The sequence below is a fragment of the Planococcus citri genome, chromosome 3 (genome assembly GCF_950023065.1).
Source record: "Planococcus citri chromosome 3, ihPlaCitr1.1, whole genome shotgun sequence".
NCBI classification, from domain to species: domain Eukaryota; kingdom Metazoa; phylum Arthropoda; class Insecta; order Hemiptera; family Pseudococcidae; genus Planococcus; species Planococcus citri.
In genome coordinates this window covers 15,019,507-15,039,317 of record NC_088679.1, presented here as the reverse complement: position 1 = coordinate 15,039,317, position 19,811 = coordinate 15,019,507, and the positions used below count along the sequence as shown (strand labels likewise).

The following is a 19,811-nucleotide window of genomic DNA, read 5'->3' as shown; positions in this document are numbered from 1 at the left end:
TACGATGTCGTTACTTGATACGTGGGTAGGTATAGTAAAACCTTGGAAGTGAAGTACATTTCATTGACAACATACTTCACTTTCAAGATTCTCTGTTCCTATACGTACGAGTATCAAGTAACGACATCGTAATGTATTGTTTTTCAAGATAAAACTGTACTTTACAGATTGATAATTTATAATTCGAAAATAAAATCTGTACCAGGTACCATTGCACCATCGTTGCATTAAAACGCAGAGAAATCATCAACAACTCTTCTTAAAAAATTATCACTTCAACAGTGAACACTCGAATTCGATTGTTTTTGAAATTACCTTTTTACATTATTATTATAATACCTATATTGATTCTTCTAAAGTCGATGTATTCGATCGACTGATTTTCAATTTCGATCAAAAAGATTGAAAAATTTTCAAAAATGATCGAGGGTTGGCGATCTTTGATGAATACAAAATTCAAACATAAGTACAAAAGATTTTCGTGTTGTTTCAAAATTCAGTGTTGTTGAAAGGTATTTCGGTTTGCTGTTTAGTCTCTATATTGGTACGTTGAATTTGATTTTAATTTTTTCAATTATATACGTACTTACTATTTGTGCGTGGTCATTGTTTTTATTTTTTTTTAAATTTGTTCTCGATGTTTTTTCCTGAATAATTTTATTCTATTTTTCATAAAAAATTATCACTTCAATTTTCCAAACATGTTTTTTAGTAAGTGAATTTGGATTTTTTCAATTAATACATTTTTGTACATGGTGATTTGTTTTGATTTTTTAAAATTGATTTGCGATATTTTTTCTACCTACATTAATTTTGATACATTTTTTCAAAAAATCATATCACTTTCATTTTTTAACCATCTTTTCCATTGATTTATTGAAGTTTTAGTTTTTTGACGTTTCATTCATTTTTTTTTTCAATTATTATGACCATGCTCATTTGTTTGGTAATTTTCCGTTCATTTGTGATGATTTTTCCATAGTTTTATTTTAGATGATTCATTTTCCGAAATTTCAATTTTTTTGCAGATTCAAAAATTCAAAACGTTTTAAAAAATTGAAAAATTATTGAATTAAAAAAAACAATCAGACATCAGTGTTGCCATGAACAATTTTTTTTTCACTCGATCTGAGAATTTGAGACAGCTCTAAATAATTTTCTGCCGTGAAAGCTTCATGAGCTGAAAATATTTTATTTTTGTTTATTCACGTATACGTAGGGTGTTGCCTGCATATCATTTGCATACATTTCGTCATCATTCGTGTTAATAAAATTGCATAACGTGAATTGAGATTTCTAATTTTTGAATAAGTTAAGTTTTTTTCAAGTGCGTCAGTGCAACTTGAAAAAATAAATTGTGCTTGACGAGAGTTGATCACTGATGAGGTAAGGCTTCCAAAAAGCTGAAAATCTTAAGCAAAAGATACTGATGCATAGTTGAATTATAGATGATTGTGAGGAATTTAATATCTTGCAGTGTTTTGCCATTCCAAAAAAAGTCCAAGTGACCCATTCATGTATGTACTTCTTGAGAGAAAAAAACAATGAATTGAGTATCATAATTCCAACTTTATTAAATTATCTACATAATTATAAAAGATAATTAAGCGCAATTTATTGGTTTAAATTTATGATTGGTCGAGCTTCTTTATAAGTTATTCATGCGGACTGATGTTGAGTGTCAGCATCATCGACATTTCGCCATTAAGAAGCAATATTTTCCGCGATTCTCATGTTGACAGCACTATGCTGGAATGTGGTCTCAGCATCGATAAGTTTCGATGATCTAAAATCGTATTGAATTTTTCTCTGAAAAATAATTTATTCATTAGAACCTTCCAGGGAAGTAGGAATTTTACTCATAAACTTGATACATACATATAAGATAGGCACATTAGGGTGTACCTACCTTACTTTAAAAGTTCGAATTTTGTTGCTCCCACCCCCCCCCCCCCCCAAAAACATGACCTCAGGTGAGATAATAATTCCCTATTTTTTATTTTCCCCCTATCTGTAAAAAAAAAGTGGTGCCGGTAGTCCCCTAAGTGGGTAAAAAATCAAAAAAAGTTCTATTCAAGAAAATTTTTTGTTTCTGCCCCAGAATGTTTCTAAATAATCCCCTTTTTAAGGAAAAAACTTCTCCGGTCCTTCAAACCATATTGGCCCCCTAGTAAGGAGCCCCTCAAAGTTGAAAAAATCACAAAAAATGATAATAAATCAAAGTTATGGAAAATTTGATGAAAATATCTCATTGCCACATTAGAATTATTCCAGATAACCCCCTTTTCAAGAAAACCCCATTGTTGGAGCCCCAAATGATTTTAGCTCCCTTGCATGGAGCCCCTCAAATTTGGGAAAAATACAAAAAATATTAAAAATTGATGTCTGTAGACATTTTTTGAAAATTTTTTATTTATGTGCAGAATCTTTCTGAATGAACACTTTTTCAAAAAAAACCTTCCCCCAGTCTCCCAAATCATGTTGGTTACCTATAAAGTCCCTCAAAGTTGAAAAAAATCAACAAAAAAAATGAAAAATTCATATTTATACAAATTGTTTGATAATGTTTCATTTCTGAGCAAAGTACTTTTAGATAACCACTTTTTCAAGAAAAGCACCCCTTTGTCCTCCAAATGATGGTGGTCTTTTTTTATGAGACCTCCAAAATTGAAGGATATTGAGAAAGATGAAAATTGATGTCTAGTATAGGTACTCTTAATAAGGTGACAATTTTTCATCTCTGTGCAGAATGCTTCTAGATAATTTTTTTTCCAGAAACCCCTTTTCTCAATCCCCTCTACAATACGCACCACTTACATAGATGATACAGATCCACGAAGTTGAATTTTTTTTTTGGAATGGAGGTAAAGTCTCCTCTGCAAAGATAGTTTCAAGTCATGGATATGTTTCTTTGCTTAAAACTCAAAAATGAAATCTCATTAATAGGGATTCTTGACGATTTTTTTTTTCAAGTTTTCAAGTCTTACATTACAAAACATCAGAACGTCAATAAGTCTTCTGTGAAAATTTGTCATAGGTAATTTTATTATACAAAACGTCTGCTTCAATGTTTCTCAAAGTCAAAATTCGTAGGTAAGTAGTGCTTTTCTGATGAAGATTGACCAAACCCAAGGATTAAAATATGGAAGAAAAAAATGTAATAATATTCATCTTTTTTCATTTTCTGGGGAAGGAGACAAGTTCCACCTTTTCATCATGTAGACAGGTTATAAAATATTTAACAGTATTTCCAATGAAAATAGACCAAATCCAAGGATTATGATGTGAAAAAAAAATAAATATGAGCTCTCCCCTCTAATCCACTGGTTAGTCTTGAGTGGAGATAGGGGGCTAAAATTGATATATAGGTTGATTTTACGTAAGTAGGGACTTAACTGAGGTGTTAGAACTAGAAAGTTCAGAATTTTAAAAATTTTGCCAATTTTTTCATATGGGAAAATTTGGGGCCCACATGCGCGACTTTTTTTTCACCTAGGGGGCTGAAATTTTCAGAGTAATATTTTCTCACCTGAGGTCACGTTTTTGGGGAGTGGGAGCAAAAAAAATTTTTTACTATACAAATAAAGTACACCCCAAGGCACATGTGGTTTATAGCATATCCTTTGGTAAATCCAGAATTGGGACTTGCAGCTACCACCTCCAGACTTGTTGGTAAATTAGCGATTTCAGCGTGTAAATTGGCTGTATGAGGTTCGGTGCCAAGATTCAATACAATAACGTATTTTGATTGACCAAAAGTTCTATAAAACCATCATCATTCCGTGTGAAACTTTTTATCGAAATATCATTTATAAAAATTTATCTGATCGAAGTTTAATTACCTTGTAAATGCCAGCACCCATTTTGATATCGCGTACATTTTCAAATCGCCAAATTTCAGGGTTTCAGTTTTTCGAAGGGAAATTAGATCTTTGAAGTAGTACAGTGTACTGTTCTTATTGGCCAATTGTTCTTTGACGTTCGACCTATAATAACTGGGATGTACTGGAACCCATGGTTTGTCTCCGGAAGTAAAACCTGTTGCAAAAAATTTGATTTGAAATGAATGTGGACTTTTTGCTGGTTGCCTACCGCATTTTAACATACTGAACCAAGCATGTGAAATGGGATAGGTAATCAAAAAAATTCATCAAATAGAGGTGTTGGGTTCAAATTTTTGTACGGTGACTCGAGGCACCAGTGAAATACACCCACACAAAAATCAAAATTCTGAATATCGACCATAATAGAAAATGAAACTGACCTGCATTCAAGGAATCGTCCCATTGCATAGGTAAACGAAAATGATCCCTTTCAACATACAGATTCTTGTTGGGGTCGGGTGAAAAATCGAACAGTTCTTGACTGGTCTCTTCCCCGTACCAAATTAAAGCAGCTCCAGGTAGCATTGTAACAAGAGACAATAAAATTGAATTATATTCCTTGTTGAACCAGTAGAAAATTCGTCCTTGGTCGTGGTTTCCCAACTGTTGGCATAAAAAAATTCATTAAACGAGGAGGGGTGAATAATAAATGGAGCGATATACAAGGTGATGAAATTTTCAAATGATATTTTACCGCCCAATTCGAGGTTGCTCCTTTGGGTAATTTTTTAATCCATTGGTTCAAATATTCGATCATCTGTTCGGCATCTAAATACTTCCTGAGCACGGTCAATAGATAATTGTAAGGATAATGCGTCTGTGGGGCGCTCTTCGTTCCGTAGTATCTCATTTTGATGTTAACCGTAGTGTAAATTTCACCGAATAGGGCTCTAATTAGGGAAATAAGATCGCGTTTTTTATGCTCGTCATACTTTTTTTTGTTGAAAAATTCGATCTTACTGACTTACGTTTCACGTTGTTTCTTATTTTCACGATCGTACTGTCTTAAAAACATGCGTAATTCATGCAAGAACTTGAAAGTATCCGGATGATGGAGTCGAGGAGTTTCCATTTCGGACTCTGCACATATTGCTTTTATGAAAGATTCTGTGTCGATGTCATCTCGATGTAAGGGATCTTCCATTAGGCATTCTACAGCATCTAATCGAAAAGCAGCGACGCCTTTGTCCAGCCAAAATTTCATCATGTTCTGCAGTGCATGCAAAAAAATTTTAGTGTTAAATTTATTAGAAATTTTCCAGTAGGTACTTGATGAGCAATATAATGTGACTAGAAAACATAGGTGTTGAAAATGTCCTTTTGCGAGACAGGCACATACTTTGAGTTCAGTTTTAAGTTGTTCATTACGTAGATTGAAGTCTGGCTGTTTCGCTAGAAACTGATGAAAATAGAATTGATGCCTTTTTTCATTCCAAGTCCATCCTGAACTGGGAGTTATGAAGTCCATTATACTTTTCTGTAACATCATCGTATTGATAAATTAGGCATCAAAAAAACAAAATTCAAATATATTTACGATAATGGCACACGCACTATCTTGTGGTTTCAAACACCTTTTTTCTTTGTAATTTTGAATGATTTTTTTGTTGATTTTTCGGAATGCAATTTTGTGGTGATCTGGGGAGATGGTGATTTAGAATTCCATTTTTCAAATTCTGTTCAGAATTTTTTTAAGATTTCAGATGATTCTTTCTGTGGTCATAGAAAAACTTATTTTAGTCCAGGAAAATTAGCTGAAAAATGTGGGTCATTGGGAAAAAAGAGGTGGAAAGCTGAATTTTGGTAAGTATACTGGTCCATTTTTATGTGCTAAACACTAATCTGAGGCCTCTTCGTGTCCCTGGTGAGCGTTCTCCCCCAGAGTGGATTTTAGCCCTCCAAACCAGTTTTTCGCCATTTTCTTACCCCCACATTCCATTTTAATGAAAAATGTGATTAGAAAAAAGAATCTACGTTAAATTTCCAATGTAGTGATGCATCAACTGTTTTTGTACCTTCCAGGGGGGGGGGGGGACAACCAGGTGGGTTTTCTGAAAAAGACACAAAGACTTTAGGCGCATAAGAGAGTAGATGTAAAAGGCTTATTCTGGCCCATTTTGGCACTTTTGGCCCATAAACTGTGCCAGAATCCACCCTAATATGACCTCCGAGTGCATATAAAAAAGATCGCGAACTATATACAGAGATTCGTTAGGGTGGATTCTGGCACAGTTTATGGGCCAAAAGTGCCAAAAATGGGCCAGGATCAGCCTTTTACATCTACTTAAAAGGGGTGAAATGACCCCCGAAAGCGTTCGTATTGAGATTAGCATGGAAGTGGGTACCATGTACCATTGGGAAACTTTTACATGGAAATTTTCAGTCCCACAGCCCCTCCCCTTTTTTGAAATTTCAATAACCAATTATTTTCTCTATCTCCACCCCATTCTAACCGATTTTGAAATGTTTCTAGTATGTTATGTTTATGTTTATCCTTGGTAGGTATCCGCACAAAAATTTTCAACTCCCTTCCCTCATATTTACTCCTAAAAATAGCGTTTTTAAAATTTTTTTATGCCCATCAACAATCCAGATTGCGAAGTACAATTTTGGAAACACGTTTTTTGGATGTATTTTTGGCCCCAAAACATTACTTTTTTAGAAATTTTTGCTTTGGTGCGCCGCGGTGAAAATTTGAAAGAATGTGTCTTTGGGGGGGTGGGAGTGAAATGGGAATTTTGAGAAAAATAACTATTAATGTGAGTAAGGTATCGTTTTGATATGATTCGATACCGCTGAGCACGAATATGACTTCAGATTTTCTTCTACACTCACCTAACCCTCTCCAGAGCCCCTCGACCCCCTCCACAATTTTCACTATTTTTGAAAGAAAGTTATTTTGATGACAATGGTGTCGTTTTCACTTGATTCAATACCGCTGAGCACGAATATGACGTTATATTTTCTGCTAAACTCACCTAGCTCTGTACGAAGCACTCAGCCCCACCCCTAAATTTTCACTATTCCTCCTCCGGGGTTGATTTAACATTTAAAATAGCTCACAATCAGTAATTTTTCACTGTATTTTTTTCTGAAAAAACAATTTTCATAGGCCTCATCCCCCTTTTCATGGTCAGAGGGGGAAACGTTGATGGACAAAATTTGTAGAGAATTGGATGTAGAATTTTTTTTCAAATGGAAGTTTTTAGTTTTGTGAATTTGGGGAGGGAGAGGTAATCAAATCGATTTTTTCTTATTATTTTGTGAATACATTTTTTCGTGGAGATTTAGAATAATTGTTTCCTTCCTCTCTCTGGAAAATGTGTTTTTTTTTGGAATATTTTTTGCGTGCTCTTTTTTTTATCGGTTCACGTATTTAGGTTTGCAACCCTGTAAATGTTTAATGACCAGTTCTTTGTTCGTACTTGTCGTACAACTTACCCAATTATTTGGTGGAATAGGATTTCCTTCGCTATCGTACCCTTTCGGATCAGCCCATACATAGTAGTCCGTATATGGCTCCACTCTATTTACAGATTTTTCGAACCATTCGTGCTCATCGCTGCTGTGATTAAGCACTAAATCCATGACGAAGTTGAGATCTGTAGGGATACGTCCATTAATAAAAGCACAATAATATTACGCGAATCAAACTTCGAACAGAAAATGTGTCATTATTGACCTCGTTTTTTCATTTCTTTCATGAATTCTTCGAAATCTTCCATTGTACCATAGATGGGATTGATTCCACAAAAATCAGATATATCGTAGCCTCCATCAGCCTGCGGCGAAGGGTTGAACGGTGACATCCAGATAGTTTTTATTCCAAGACCGGCAATGTAATCCAGTTTGGAAATCAATCCTTTGAAATCTCCAATTCCATCTCCATTGCTATCCATGAACGATTTCAGGTAGATACCATAGGTGAGATCGTGCTTCCACCAAGTTCTGTTTAAAGCCCAGCAACTGGATATTAAAAACGATAACGTGACAGTGATTTGAACGAATTTCATTTTCATTTCTTTCACAATTGTAATTATGCGACATAGCTCTTGACCCAAAAGAACAGGTTAACGAGTCCGAATGATGATGGTGGACATAATTATACTTTCTTTTATATGTACAATCGAATTCGAGTGTTTACTGATAATATATATTTTAAATTTTATTGTTGATAATTCATTTTGCATTTTCATTTTTCTAAGAATCGTATTATTCCATAGAATTTCCTGGAAAAGGTATAAATCACGAAGTTGTTATTTGAATCATACCTACAAGTACAGTAGAACACCTTGAAAGTGAAGTGTATTTGGCAATGAAATGTACATACCTACCTACTTCACTGTCAAGATTCTATGTACTATCGTAGCATCAAACCGTAGAGAAAATCATCAACAATCTGTATTCAAAAAATTTCTGTGAACACTCGAATTCGATTATACATACGTGGGTGTAGGATGCTCATAAAAAAAAGTTAAATTACGAATCGTGAATTTCGAGAGCCATTGGCCGCTTCCTGCTTATGTAATTTTTAAATGGTCCCTCCGCATATCTACAGTCTTTTAAGGGTTTTATTTATACTTTAAAAATCGAGTAATCAAACCTCGCGATATTCGATTCATTCGGCAATTTTCTATCCCACGTACCTGTAATCTACTTATAAGCTGGTTCCTTATTTGTAGTAGGTATCTGACAGTATCTTTCGTTTTATAAGAGTGTTGTTTACAATATTTAAAAGATATGCCGCAGTTTTGACACGTTCCTATTTGCAAATCTTAAAAATAAAATGAACACGCCACAGTTCAACTGATAAAAAACAGCTTCTGTGATTGGCGGCTCCGAAGGTACACCGATTGCCTCGTCCTATCACGCACTCTCAAACTTTGGATTTTTTTTTTTGAGGACTATCGAAATGCCATAATTGCCATCGACGGTTTTTTTTTGTGAATATTTTGTAGCGTGGTGTGGTGTGGTGAACAACAGAGGTAAGTATGCTTATAAGAACTTTCAACCACCTCCATTCATATTTACCCCTCAAAATTTCGTTTTTTAACTTATTTTATGCTTTTTACTAACAGTAAAAATTGCGAGGTATAATTTTTTAAACACGTTTTTTGGTATTTTTGACCCTCAAGTATCATTATATTTTTTTACGAAATTTTTATCCTTTTGGGACCTTAGAAAAATAATATGTTATACTTTAGGGGATTATCATCCTTTTACTGATAATTTCATAGACTTTAAGAAAAAACGAGCAATTGCACGCCGAACAAATCTATCAAAACAAAGGGATAGTTGGACCAAATTTATGTTGAATATTACTCACAGTAGGTACTAGTATAAAATGAAAATGTGGACAAAAATACGAATATTAAAAGGCTGCTATATCCCATCTAAAATTTCGTATCTTCTCTATAACAATGACTTTATTTATTACCTCATTAGACAACATAACCAATACCATGGCTCAATCTTTTGCCATAGTTTCAGCAACAAGTTCCTATACTTAGTGAAGTTTTTCAAACAATTAAAAACCAAACTAAAAATTTGATATAGTGAGGTTGGGAATTGCCTAGATGGTGGGAATAGTGTTATTTTATTCCTACTGGATCGGGACAATAATTATTCCCTAAGTGGGGAATAATTACCACTTACCTGGATAGCTATAGAGATGATATGGGGTAGATAATTTGTCCTAACTAGTCACATATGTACTCTAATAATAATAAAACACATTCGTGGAGACTACTAAAATGTTTTTATCAAATATTAGTTACATTTGAAAAGGTGCGTGAGGGCAATTACAAACTACACAATTGAACATAATGAAATGGTCAGGCGCGTTACCTGCCACTTACAACCTGGATAAATATAATAATTCTAACCAATTATGTATTAAGTGACTACCTAATACGTAACTGATCAGAATGTCACAAATAATTGAGATGTAGTTACAATTGTTACGAGTTAATTTGGTAGGTCTCATAAATATAATATTCCTACTTCGACTAACTCAATCAATTAATACTAAACTATAATTAATTGAGGGAACCATCAGGCCCAAATAAGTATTTCTCAATACTTACCAAAGACACTGTATATATTACCTATCCAATCGATGTACTCATTAAATCCTGGTACTTGATAGGTACGTACTACACGAGGACCATGTATATCGCGAGAAATGCCTTTGATGCCCGGGTTGATCAAAAATGCATCCAAAAGAACCATATTGATTAAGTAGGATTAATCAATATGTTCAAGGAAACACAAATTACCACTCTAGAAGTGGGTTAAACGCAATAAATAGGACATTGTCGTAAGGACAATGCGCTGTCACATTTTCGGTTGCCGAAGCGAGAATACATATTTACAACATTGACTTAGCTCCAGAGAGCTTGAGATTCCGGTACTAAGTGCAGAGCCTTGCTCGTGATCTTGCAATAGTTGCCGGATCCACGAGCAGAAAATCTCCCACGTTCCCCATACTTCCAGTAGAAGAAGAAGACATAGATATAATTTTAGAGAGAGCAAGTAACGAAGTCTCTCTCTATAAATAGATCGAGTAATATTGTGCAAAAAGGGGAGTTATACTAATAAGTGCTAAGGTAGTTACTGGCATCCTGCTACTCACAAATTCAGTACTTGATTTTTCATCTGATGATCTTGAACCATACAATGCACCTTTCTCTATAAATAAACTACTGTAAGGTGTATGAACCATACCTATTTATGTTGAAACATCTTTCCAACACTAGCAAAAATAATTTACTAAACCTCTATAATAAAATCTGGTCTTCAGATTCCTTTCCTCAAACATGGAAAACTGCAACTGTCATGCCATTCCCATACTTGTACCTGAGAAAAACGCTCACCTTCCCTCCAGTTTAAGGCCTATTTCCTCAACTTCTGTCACATATAAAATTCTAGAAAAAATGGTCATGAAACATGGTATATTGACTATACAAATTCCCTCAGTTCTTCTCAAAGTGGCTTTCGGAAAAAAAGATTGATCTACTCAGGACCATATTTTTAGTCTTACACAGGAAATCAATACCTACTGCCTTTCAAAATAAAGAATCTGTACTCTCAATCTTCTTTGATCTTGAAAAAGATTTTGACAAAGCATGGAGATACAAAATACTTCAAAAAAATACATTCCATAGGAATTTGAGGTCATTTAGCTTACTTTATTCAAAACTTTTTATTAAATTGTAGAATCTTACCGTCAGAGTCAGGATTGAGAATACATACTCAGAACTTTTTGATGTTGAAAATGGAGTCCCTCCAAGCTCTGTGCTTACTATCCTACTCCTAATTGATGATACATATCTGTAGGCTAGTACATATTATTCTATCCCCAACCTTTTTCCTTAAGAATTTTTGCAGATGATTTATAAACATTTCAATGCGCTCAAATAAAATCAAACTAGCCTCAAAAATGATCCAAAAAACGCTCAATTGTATTGAAAAATGGACTGAATCATATAGACTAACATTTTCTGAATCTAAAACTCACTGTATGCTTTTTACTAAAAGAAATTGAACTTCCTGTACAACAATGACCATGCTAATTTTGATGTGAATGTCGACCCATCCACATCCGTCACTTCTGGATGCCACATGTCGATGTGAATTTTGACTCTGTGTCGAGCCAATTGTTGACGTAATTGTCGACCAATGTTGATCGGCATTTATATTGACAATTGGCTCGACATAGGGTCAAAATTTACATTGACATGTGGGATCCAAATGTGACGTATGTGGACGGGTCAACATTGGCATCGAAATTTAAGTCGACCTCCAGCTATGCAAAATGTAAAATTTTAGTTTCAAAATTGAAAATTTTTTTCCAAAAATGATTTTCTCTTTCACTCTTAGGTGGCCATTGCTTCTCACTGAAAGCAGCATCAACGCGTAGGCCACCTCTGAGAAGTATAGACAGAAAGCCCATACAATTCAGTAGTTGAACATTAAACTCTTTATATTTAAAGGTGCAATAACTTATCTAAGAGTACTAAACTACCCAATACATTTTCATGTCAACAACATGTCAATGTTAATGTTGATGTGAAATTCAACATCAACAAATACATTCACAATAGCTTTGTTCTTTTCGCATTTATTTTTTACACTGGTGTAGCTTGGTGTATTACACTGGAGTAAGTGGTGTACTCCACTCATGCACCACTCACACCAGTGTATGTGGTGGTGTAACATTTCTTTGGTGATGTTTTTTTCATCCCATTTTTGTTATCATCATCACTTCCGATAGTTTGTAAATAGAATGAAATAAGCTTTTTTACAATTTCACTCTCCATTTACAACTTTTCTTCAATAAATTAATTCACATTTGAACGCAAACGCAAACAAATTATCATCAACAATCAATTCAATTTCAGTGTGCATGGTGTACACCATCTACTCCTCCTCCAGAGCAGGAGTAGATGGTGTATGCACCAACTACACCAATGCATTACACCAGAGTACACTCGACTGAATAGAACACAAACTTGCCTGCACTAGTGTAAAAAAAAAATGAAAAGAACAAAAATCCTACACTTTCTACACCAGTGTACACTAGTGCAGTAAATTTGTGCGAAAAGAACAAAGCTAAAATCAACGTAATTTTTCAAATTTGAGAAATCTTTGAAAATTTGGTGGATGTTGGTGTTGATGTATTTGTGGATGATCGACTTTCACATCAACATACTTAACATTGACAACTCCAAACTATGAAAAAGTGAATAATTTTATCAATGTTATTCAAAATTTGTTTCTCTCTTTAAATAAGTTCATATTTTTAAATGTTTACTGAACTTTTTTAAACACTAAAACAGAAATTTTAATTCTGAGAAATTTGTCGACATAGTTTTAGATGTAAATTTTGAGCATTGAAATTTACATCTACATGTCGAAATGACATGTCAAAGTGTCAGAAATAATGAGAAAATTTCGAAAATTTTCATTAACCTGGTTTCTTTACGGATAGAAGATTCCTATTAAATAACTTATTGGTCACTTTTCCATCATTATGTTGGAAAAAAATGTAGTCAATGTAAATGTCGACGTCGACAATTGTACAGGTTACTCAGAACCCATTCTTGAATTCAAACCACATCCTTTAGTTTGTAAATCAAATACCAAATTCCTTGACTTATACACAGGTGTATTTACAGCATTTTGAACTTTGATTATCACTACCTACTTTCTTATGCTTTGACATGATTTTAACGTGGTATTATAGATGATTTTTTGCGTTGAAAATTCTACGAAAATGTTACTAAGGTTGTTGATTTTGCAAATTTGCAGCCTGACTTTTGAGCTACCCTGTATTTGATTTAAAAAACTCACCTGGACTTCTCATTTTCTCAACATAAAACCTTAACTTAACAAATGGCTAAATTTACTTATTAAAAAGTAAAAATTGTTAAAAATCCAAAGTATAACCCATCATGCCAACTATTACTCCACTTGTACATACAAAGCTCTGATACGTAGTAATATTGAATATGGAAGTCCATGCTTTACAAACCTCTCAAATAAAACTACAAACATCCTCAAAACTGTTCAAAATTCCTCCTTGCGCATTTGCATACATGCTCTTTATTCTTCTCCAATTGATAGCATCTATTGTGAAGCTGCAGAGCTTCCTCCTGATTTTAGGGAAATTCTTATGACAAACAAATTCATAGCAACTGTTGCGAACAATCCATCTCACCCTCTTCAATAATCCGGAGAGGGTGGGAGGTCAAAAATATGTATGGAGAGATTTTGCATCGGAAGTGACTTTTTAGACCGATTTCGAACCATCATGGATCAAAGGCCATCTCACCCATCTTATAGGGTAAGACCCTTTAGATTGTTCTTGTAAAAAAAAAAAAACAATCTCTTTTTGAGAAAAAATTCAAAAAAAAAATTCAACTTCAACTTCAAATTGACTTAAATCTCCCTGATCAAATTTCAACACTCTAGAAAACTCACGCCATTGCCTATAGTCTACTTAACTCTAATGTGAAGTGTCTCAGCTTTGACACATGCGCAATTTTTTTGTGGATTTCTGATGTTATAATATGTACCTAGATTACGTTGTGTTGTTAGATGATCAATTTAGAATCAACTAATCCGTATTTTGTGTCTTTTGTGTTACAGGTGAGTACAAATTTTCACCATCAGAACAATATTATGATGATGAGTAAGTCACCTTTGAGTTATTCCATGTTAAATCACCGAACTTTTCGCATTTGGTGTCAGTGATTTTTTAAAACATTTTATATGGATATGGTAAAGTTTGAGTGGGTTCAATCTTGAAAACTGGATATCGATGGGGTTGCGGACAAAGGGCCGATCTGCGTTTTTTCTTCCAAAGGCCCAATCTGTTTTCGATCATATTCAGTGAATACGAAAGGGCCGATTTGCATTTTTTTTTACATGAAGGTAATCTAAAACAGCGAAACTGAACAATTTTTTACTTTTTTTTTTACATTACAGACGCGATAAAAGAGTCTTGAAATTTAATTTTAATTTTTTCAAATACCCACCTACTATTTGTGCGTGGTAAATGTTTTAATTGTTTTAAAATTTACTCTTCAAAAAATCTCACATATCCTTCATTTTTCAATTTAGTTTTTTGATTGCTGATCTAATTTTTTCTACACGTTAATTTTTGCATCAATTTGTTTCGTACTTACAGTACCTAACTATTTTTTTTTTCAGAGTTTTCATTAATTGTTATTTCAAATGCTTCAAGCCGAAATTCATTTTTTTTCAATTACTACGTATTCATTTTTGTTTGGGGATTTTTCGATAATTTTATTTTTGATGATTTATCACAATTTCAATTTTTTGGCAGGTTGAAATTATTTTTTAGTAGGTGAATTTTTTATTAGTGTCGGCGATTTTTAAAATGGTTTAACGAACCTGTCGAAGAGAATGGAGGGGGGAGAATAGGGGTGTTCGATGGTTTTAGAAAAATATGAATATTTTAAAGTTTGTGCGGGTTTAACTTTTTTTTTTGGAAAACTATAGTTGATAAAAATTTGGCATAGTGGTTGTTTTCGGATAAGTAGTGAAAATCGAGGTTACCACATTTTCAAAGCATCAAAGATTAGCTGGAAAAGAGGCTTAAAAAGTCTGAGGAAATTACCGCAAGTACAATTTCTTATGCTGATCATTAACATAAAATCAAAAAATTGGAGTGAGATTTTTTCGTATTCTCAATTTTGAAAATTACAAAGATTACAAAAAATACCTACAATGGGGAATTTTCTGATTTTCCGAGAGTCTGTGGTGTAAAAATTGCTGCAGGTGGAAAACAATTCAAAACGTTTTGAAAAATTTAAAAATTATTAAATAAAAAAAAATCAATCAATCATCAGTGTTGCCGCGAACAATTTTTTTTTACTCGATCTGAGATTTTTGGACAACTCTGAATAATTTCCTGCAGTGAAAGCTTGATGAGCTAAATAATTTTCTCTTTGCTTATTGGCCTATATACGCAGGCATTGCCTTCGAATCAGTTGCATTCATTTCGTCATCATTCGTGTTGATAAGATATAGCAGTTTGCCATGAATATTTGTTTCAAGTCGTTATTTGACTGGCAGAAATTGCATATTGTACTGGAATGCGTCATGGTATTGAGCTTCTCGAATGTCTCCAATTTTTTAATTTTTGGTAGGGCTTTTGATCTTTTTCCGCTTCTCTTGAGAAGAGGGGGTTTCATTTTTCATTTCGGCAGTCTTCGAAAGACTTATTCAACACATTCTGTAGAAATCGAAAAGTATGTTGAAAACTCAAGATCCAGAATGGTTGAGAATCGTAAAATTCGGTTCAAGGATGTTGGTATTGCTTCGAAGTTAATTCTCATCATTTTTACTGTATAAATATTGTAAGAGATTAACCCTTAAACACCCAGGCTAATCCTGAGATGTTGTGTGAAAATGCTTTCAATTTCCTGAATTAGATCATCACAAGCATCACTTTAACCCACAGTTTGCCCCCCAGCCCCTTAAAGCCGTCTCGTAAAAGCCGTACCGATTTATTTAATTTTCCTTGAAAACCGAGAAAGCAAAAACCCCAATGAGGTCAATCATGGAACTGAATGATATAGTATCATTGGGTGTACTGAATGAGTGAAAGCATATCCCCAAAGAACACCCCACCCCTTTTTGGGGGGCAAATTTTCAAAAAAGTTGGGATAAAAAAATTGGACCCATGCTCCATTTTTGGATAAACATATTGATGGTATACCCTTCACAAAATGAAATCATGAAAGGTGTGAAAATGGTGGACCAGAGCGATTTTTTGAAAATTTGATTCGCTTGTCTCGATAAAAACTCGAAAAAACAGATCATGAATACGCAAAGTACATAATATCGTCGCCTTAGTTGCAAAACCTTGTATCTCCAACTCTGAGATCACACCTTGTGTAAACCGTTCTTTTTGCACTGTAGCGCTCCCTATTGGACTTTAACGCTCAACTAAAAGATAGGTACCAGAGGGGGACCACCCTCTCTGAGCGTTCAAGTCCAATAGGGAGCGCTACAGTGCAAAAAGAACGGTTTACACAAGGTGTGATCTCAGAGTTGGAGATACAAGGTTTTGCAACTAAGGCGACGATATGGGAAATAATATCAAGTAGGCTTGAAATGACAGAAACAAGAATTGAAAGGAACACAGATGCTTTTAACAGCACATAAGTTCAGATAATCTACAATCCACCCATCAAATCTGTTTATCACTCCGTGGATATTCTTTCTCGATATTTGTCACCAAATAGTTACATCCTACAAAGGTTAGCAGTACAATTGTTTTTCTGCAGAAATATCGAAATAGGTTTATCTACCACTTTGAAAAGCTTTACACAGTCAAATTGCAGCACTCCCTGGCATTTCATAATGTTCAAGCATTCATGAAGAAGTCACTATCCCTTCTCGATCACAGATAATGTAGTTCTACATCATGAAAATTGCACGAGCAGAAGTCGTCGTTTACAATCATGAGATTGTGTCTAGCTTATGACTACAGGATTCAGGGGATTTGACATTCAGTAAAAAGCTTTCAACTGTTGTTCAACCACAACTCTGAACTTTTGAATGTTTTGAGAAATTCCTGCTGAAGTTGATATTCTTTCTCGATATTTGTCAACAAATAGTTACATCCTGCAAAAGGTAAGCGCTACGATTGTTTTTCTGCAGAAGTATCGAAATAGGCTTATCTACCACTTTGAAAAGCTTTACACTGTCAAATTGCAGCTGTCTCTGGCATTTCATAATGTTGAAGCATTCATGAAGAAGTCACTATCCCTCCTCAATCATTGATAGTGAAGTTGTACATCTTGAAAATTGCTTGAGCAGAATTCGTTGTTTCCAATCATGATATTTCATGATGTTGAACTACACTATCAATGATCGAGTAGGGATAGTGACTTCTTCATGAATGCTTCAACATTATGAAATGCCAGAAATAGCTGCAATTTGACAGTGTAAAGCTTTTCAAAGTGGTAGATAAGCCTATTTCGATACTTCTGCAGAAAAACAATCGTACCACTAACCTTTTGCGGGATGTAATTATTTGTTGACAAATATCGAGAAAGAATATCAACTTCAGCAGGAATTTCTCAAAACATTCAAAAGTTCACAGTTGTGGTTGAACAACAGTTGAAAGCTTTTTACTGAATCTCAAATCCCCTGAATCCTGTAGTCATAAGCTAGACACAATCTCATGATTATAAACGACGACTTCTGCTCGTGCAATTTTCATGATGTAGAACTACATTATCTATGATCGAGGAGGGATAGTGACTTCTTCATGAATGCTTGAACATTATGAAATGCCAGGGAGTGCTGCCCCACGTAGAAAAAACTTACAGGGGGCAGTGGTAATTCACTACTTAACAGTAGTGCTAAGTAGTGATTCACACCACATCAGTAGTGCTTTCAGTACTTGATTCATTACTGGACAGTAGTGTTGCACTGCAGGGCAGTATGACTTCTGCAGTAATTTACTATAGCTTAGTAGTAGAGTAGTAGTTTCTAACTACTACTCAATAATACTTCACCATTCAATACACCACTCAACAGTGGTGTTTACCTATTCAGTAGTAGTAGTTCAGTAGTTATTTACTACAGCTCAGTGGTAGATTAGTAGTTTTTAACTACACATTGGCAATATTTCACCATTCAATGTACCACTCAACAATGGTGTTCACCTACAGAGTAGTATGGCTCAGTAGTTACTTACTACAACTCAGTAGATGTGTTGTAGTTTTTTACTACACATCAATAATTATTTACCACACAATGCACCACTCCGCAGTCATGTTTGCCTACTGAACAGTAATGGTCTAATAGATATTTACTAGTAAACGTACACCTTACTAGTTATGTTATTAACCAATTGCCCTGTTAACTAAAAATCCCCCAAATAGGGTGGGAGAAGAGGAAAAAAATTCAAAAGTTTTGAAGAATGCTATGCAGATATCAGATTATGTATACCTACGATTTTGAACATGAAGGACTGCAGATTCAAATTTAGGGTCTAATGATCTTCAATAAAAAATTCTGTGCCATTGAAAATCCAGATTTTGATACTGATACTTATTGTACTTTTTTTTTTGAGAAGATTTGCAAATTTACACCTTTTTGAGGCTCATTTTGGGTTTTGGGGTCACATGATCTTCAAACATTATTTCTGGGTATTGAAAATCCCGATTTTGATACCAATATTGTACTATTTTTATATCTTTTTGGAAAATTTTCGACTTTGTACCTCCCCTTTGAAGTCCATTTTGGGAAATTAGGATCAAATTGTTCTCAAAACTGAATTCTTTGTCCAAATATATAAGAAAATTTAATTTTTGGTTTTGAATCTCCTCTGTGGATATCGTTTTAGGCTTTATGATCAAATGATTTTCAAAAATTAAGTCTGATCTGCACCATTGAAAATCCAAATTTTCAATTCACACCAATATTGCACTTTTTTTTGGAAAATTTTAATTTTTGCACCTCCCCAGCTTTGGAGCCCATTTTCGGGTTTGGGATTGAATGGCCTTCAAAAATTGATTCTGGGCCATTGAAAACTCGAATTTTGATATCAATAACACACTTTTTCAAAATTTTTTCAAAATTTTGGTTTTGTACCTCCCCTTTTGAAGCCCATTTTGGGATTTGGGATAGAATGGTCTTCAAAAATGGATTCTGTGACATTGAAAACTCAAATTTTGATATCAATAATGTACTTCTTTAAAAAGTTTACAATTTTGTACCTCTCCCATTGGTGCCCATTTTGGGGTTTGAGGTCAAATTGTCTTTAAAAATGAATTCTGAACCCATAAATTTGAAATTTTGATACCCATATATATTTTTTTTGATAATTTTTGGTTTTGTACTTTTGTATATCTCCCCTTCTGGAGCCCATTTTGGGGTTTGGGGTTAAATGGTCTTCAAAAATTGATTCAGCACCATTGAGATTTCAAATTTTGACATCACAGCGCACTTCTTTAAAAAATTTGCAATTTTGTGCCTCCCCCCCTCTTTAGAGCTCATTTTGGGTTTGGGATCAAATAGTTTTCAAAAATGAAATCGACACTCTTGAGAACTTCACCAATTATTCATAGTTTCAAGTTTTAACATTCAAATTCACAAACTGTTGAAATTGAGTGTTTGCAAACAAATATATTCTTTAAATGCCCTATTTACTGTAGTGCACTAGTAGTCAGGTGGTTAGGGTGGTATAGTCAGACATCCGTAGGTCCCCGGTTCGAATCCCCGCGAGGTATAGGTGTAGGAATTTTCTAAAAATGTTATAGGCAGGAAAAATCATACATGACGTGAGCATTACAACAATGATAGGGAAATTCAAAATTAAATTCCCCAACCCTATTTTTTTGATTTTTGAAAATTATTGCACCCCACTGGTACTGATAG

The 19,811-nt window shown here is 34.2% G+C and overlaps 2 protein-coding genes across 4 annotated transcripts in view; one reads left to right on the top strand and one right to left on the bottom strand.

Annotated features, from left to right (window-relative positions):
* LOC135841264 (nephrin-like) overlaps positions 1-19,811 on the top strand; it is a 1,354,679-nt gene that overhangs the window by 1,058,068 nt on the left and 276,800 nt on the right. The window lies entirely within an intron of this gene.
* On the bottom strand, positions 1,550-7,981 carry LOC135840969 (maltase A1-like). 2 transcript variants are annotated; one of them, XM_065357735.1, is made up of 9 exons: positions 7,567-7,981; positions 7,326-7,486; positions 5,224-5,361; positions 4,853-5,094; positions 4,579-4,774; positions 4,265-4,487; positions 3,843-4,038; positions 3,622-3,761; positions 1,550-1,810 (listed from the first exon to the last, which is right to left on the bottom strand). In XM_065357735.1, exons 1-9 carry the CDS (start codon positions 7,901-7,903, stop codon positions 1,731-1,733), a joined length of 1,713 nt encoding a protein of 570 aa, XP_065213807.1. In that variant the 5' UTR covers positions 7,904-7,981; the 3' UTR covers positions 1,550-1,730. The 2 variants fall into 2 exon arrangements, with proteins under 2 accessions (XP_065213807.1, XP_065213808.1); XM_065357736.1 differs by lacking the exon at positions 3,622-3,761 and having other exon boundaries at positions 1,550-1,809.

Excerpts from the sequence above, each read along its gene's own strand:
- LOC135840969 (XM_065357735.1), bottom strand. The coding sequence starts at position 7,903 with ATGAAAATGAAATTCGTTCAAATCACTGTCACGTTATCGTTTTTAATA. Across the intron at positions 7,487-7,566 it reads GAAAGAAATGAAAAAACGAG|ATCTCAACTTCGTCATGGAT; the intron begins GTCAATAATGAC and ends GTATCCCTACAG. Across the intron at positions 1,811-3,621 it reads CAATTCTGGATTTACCAAAG|GAGAAAAATTCAATACGATT; the intron begins GATATGCTATAA and ends AATTATTTTTCA.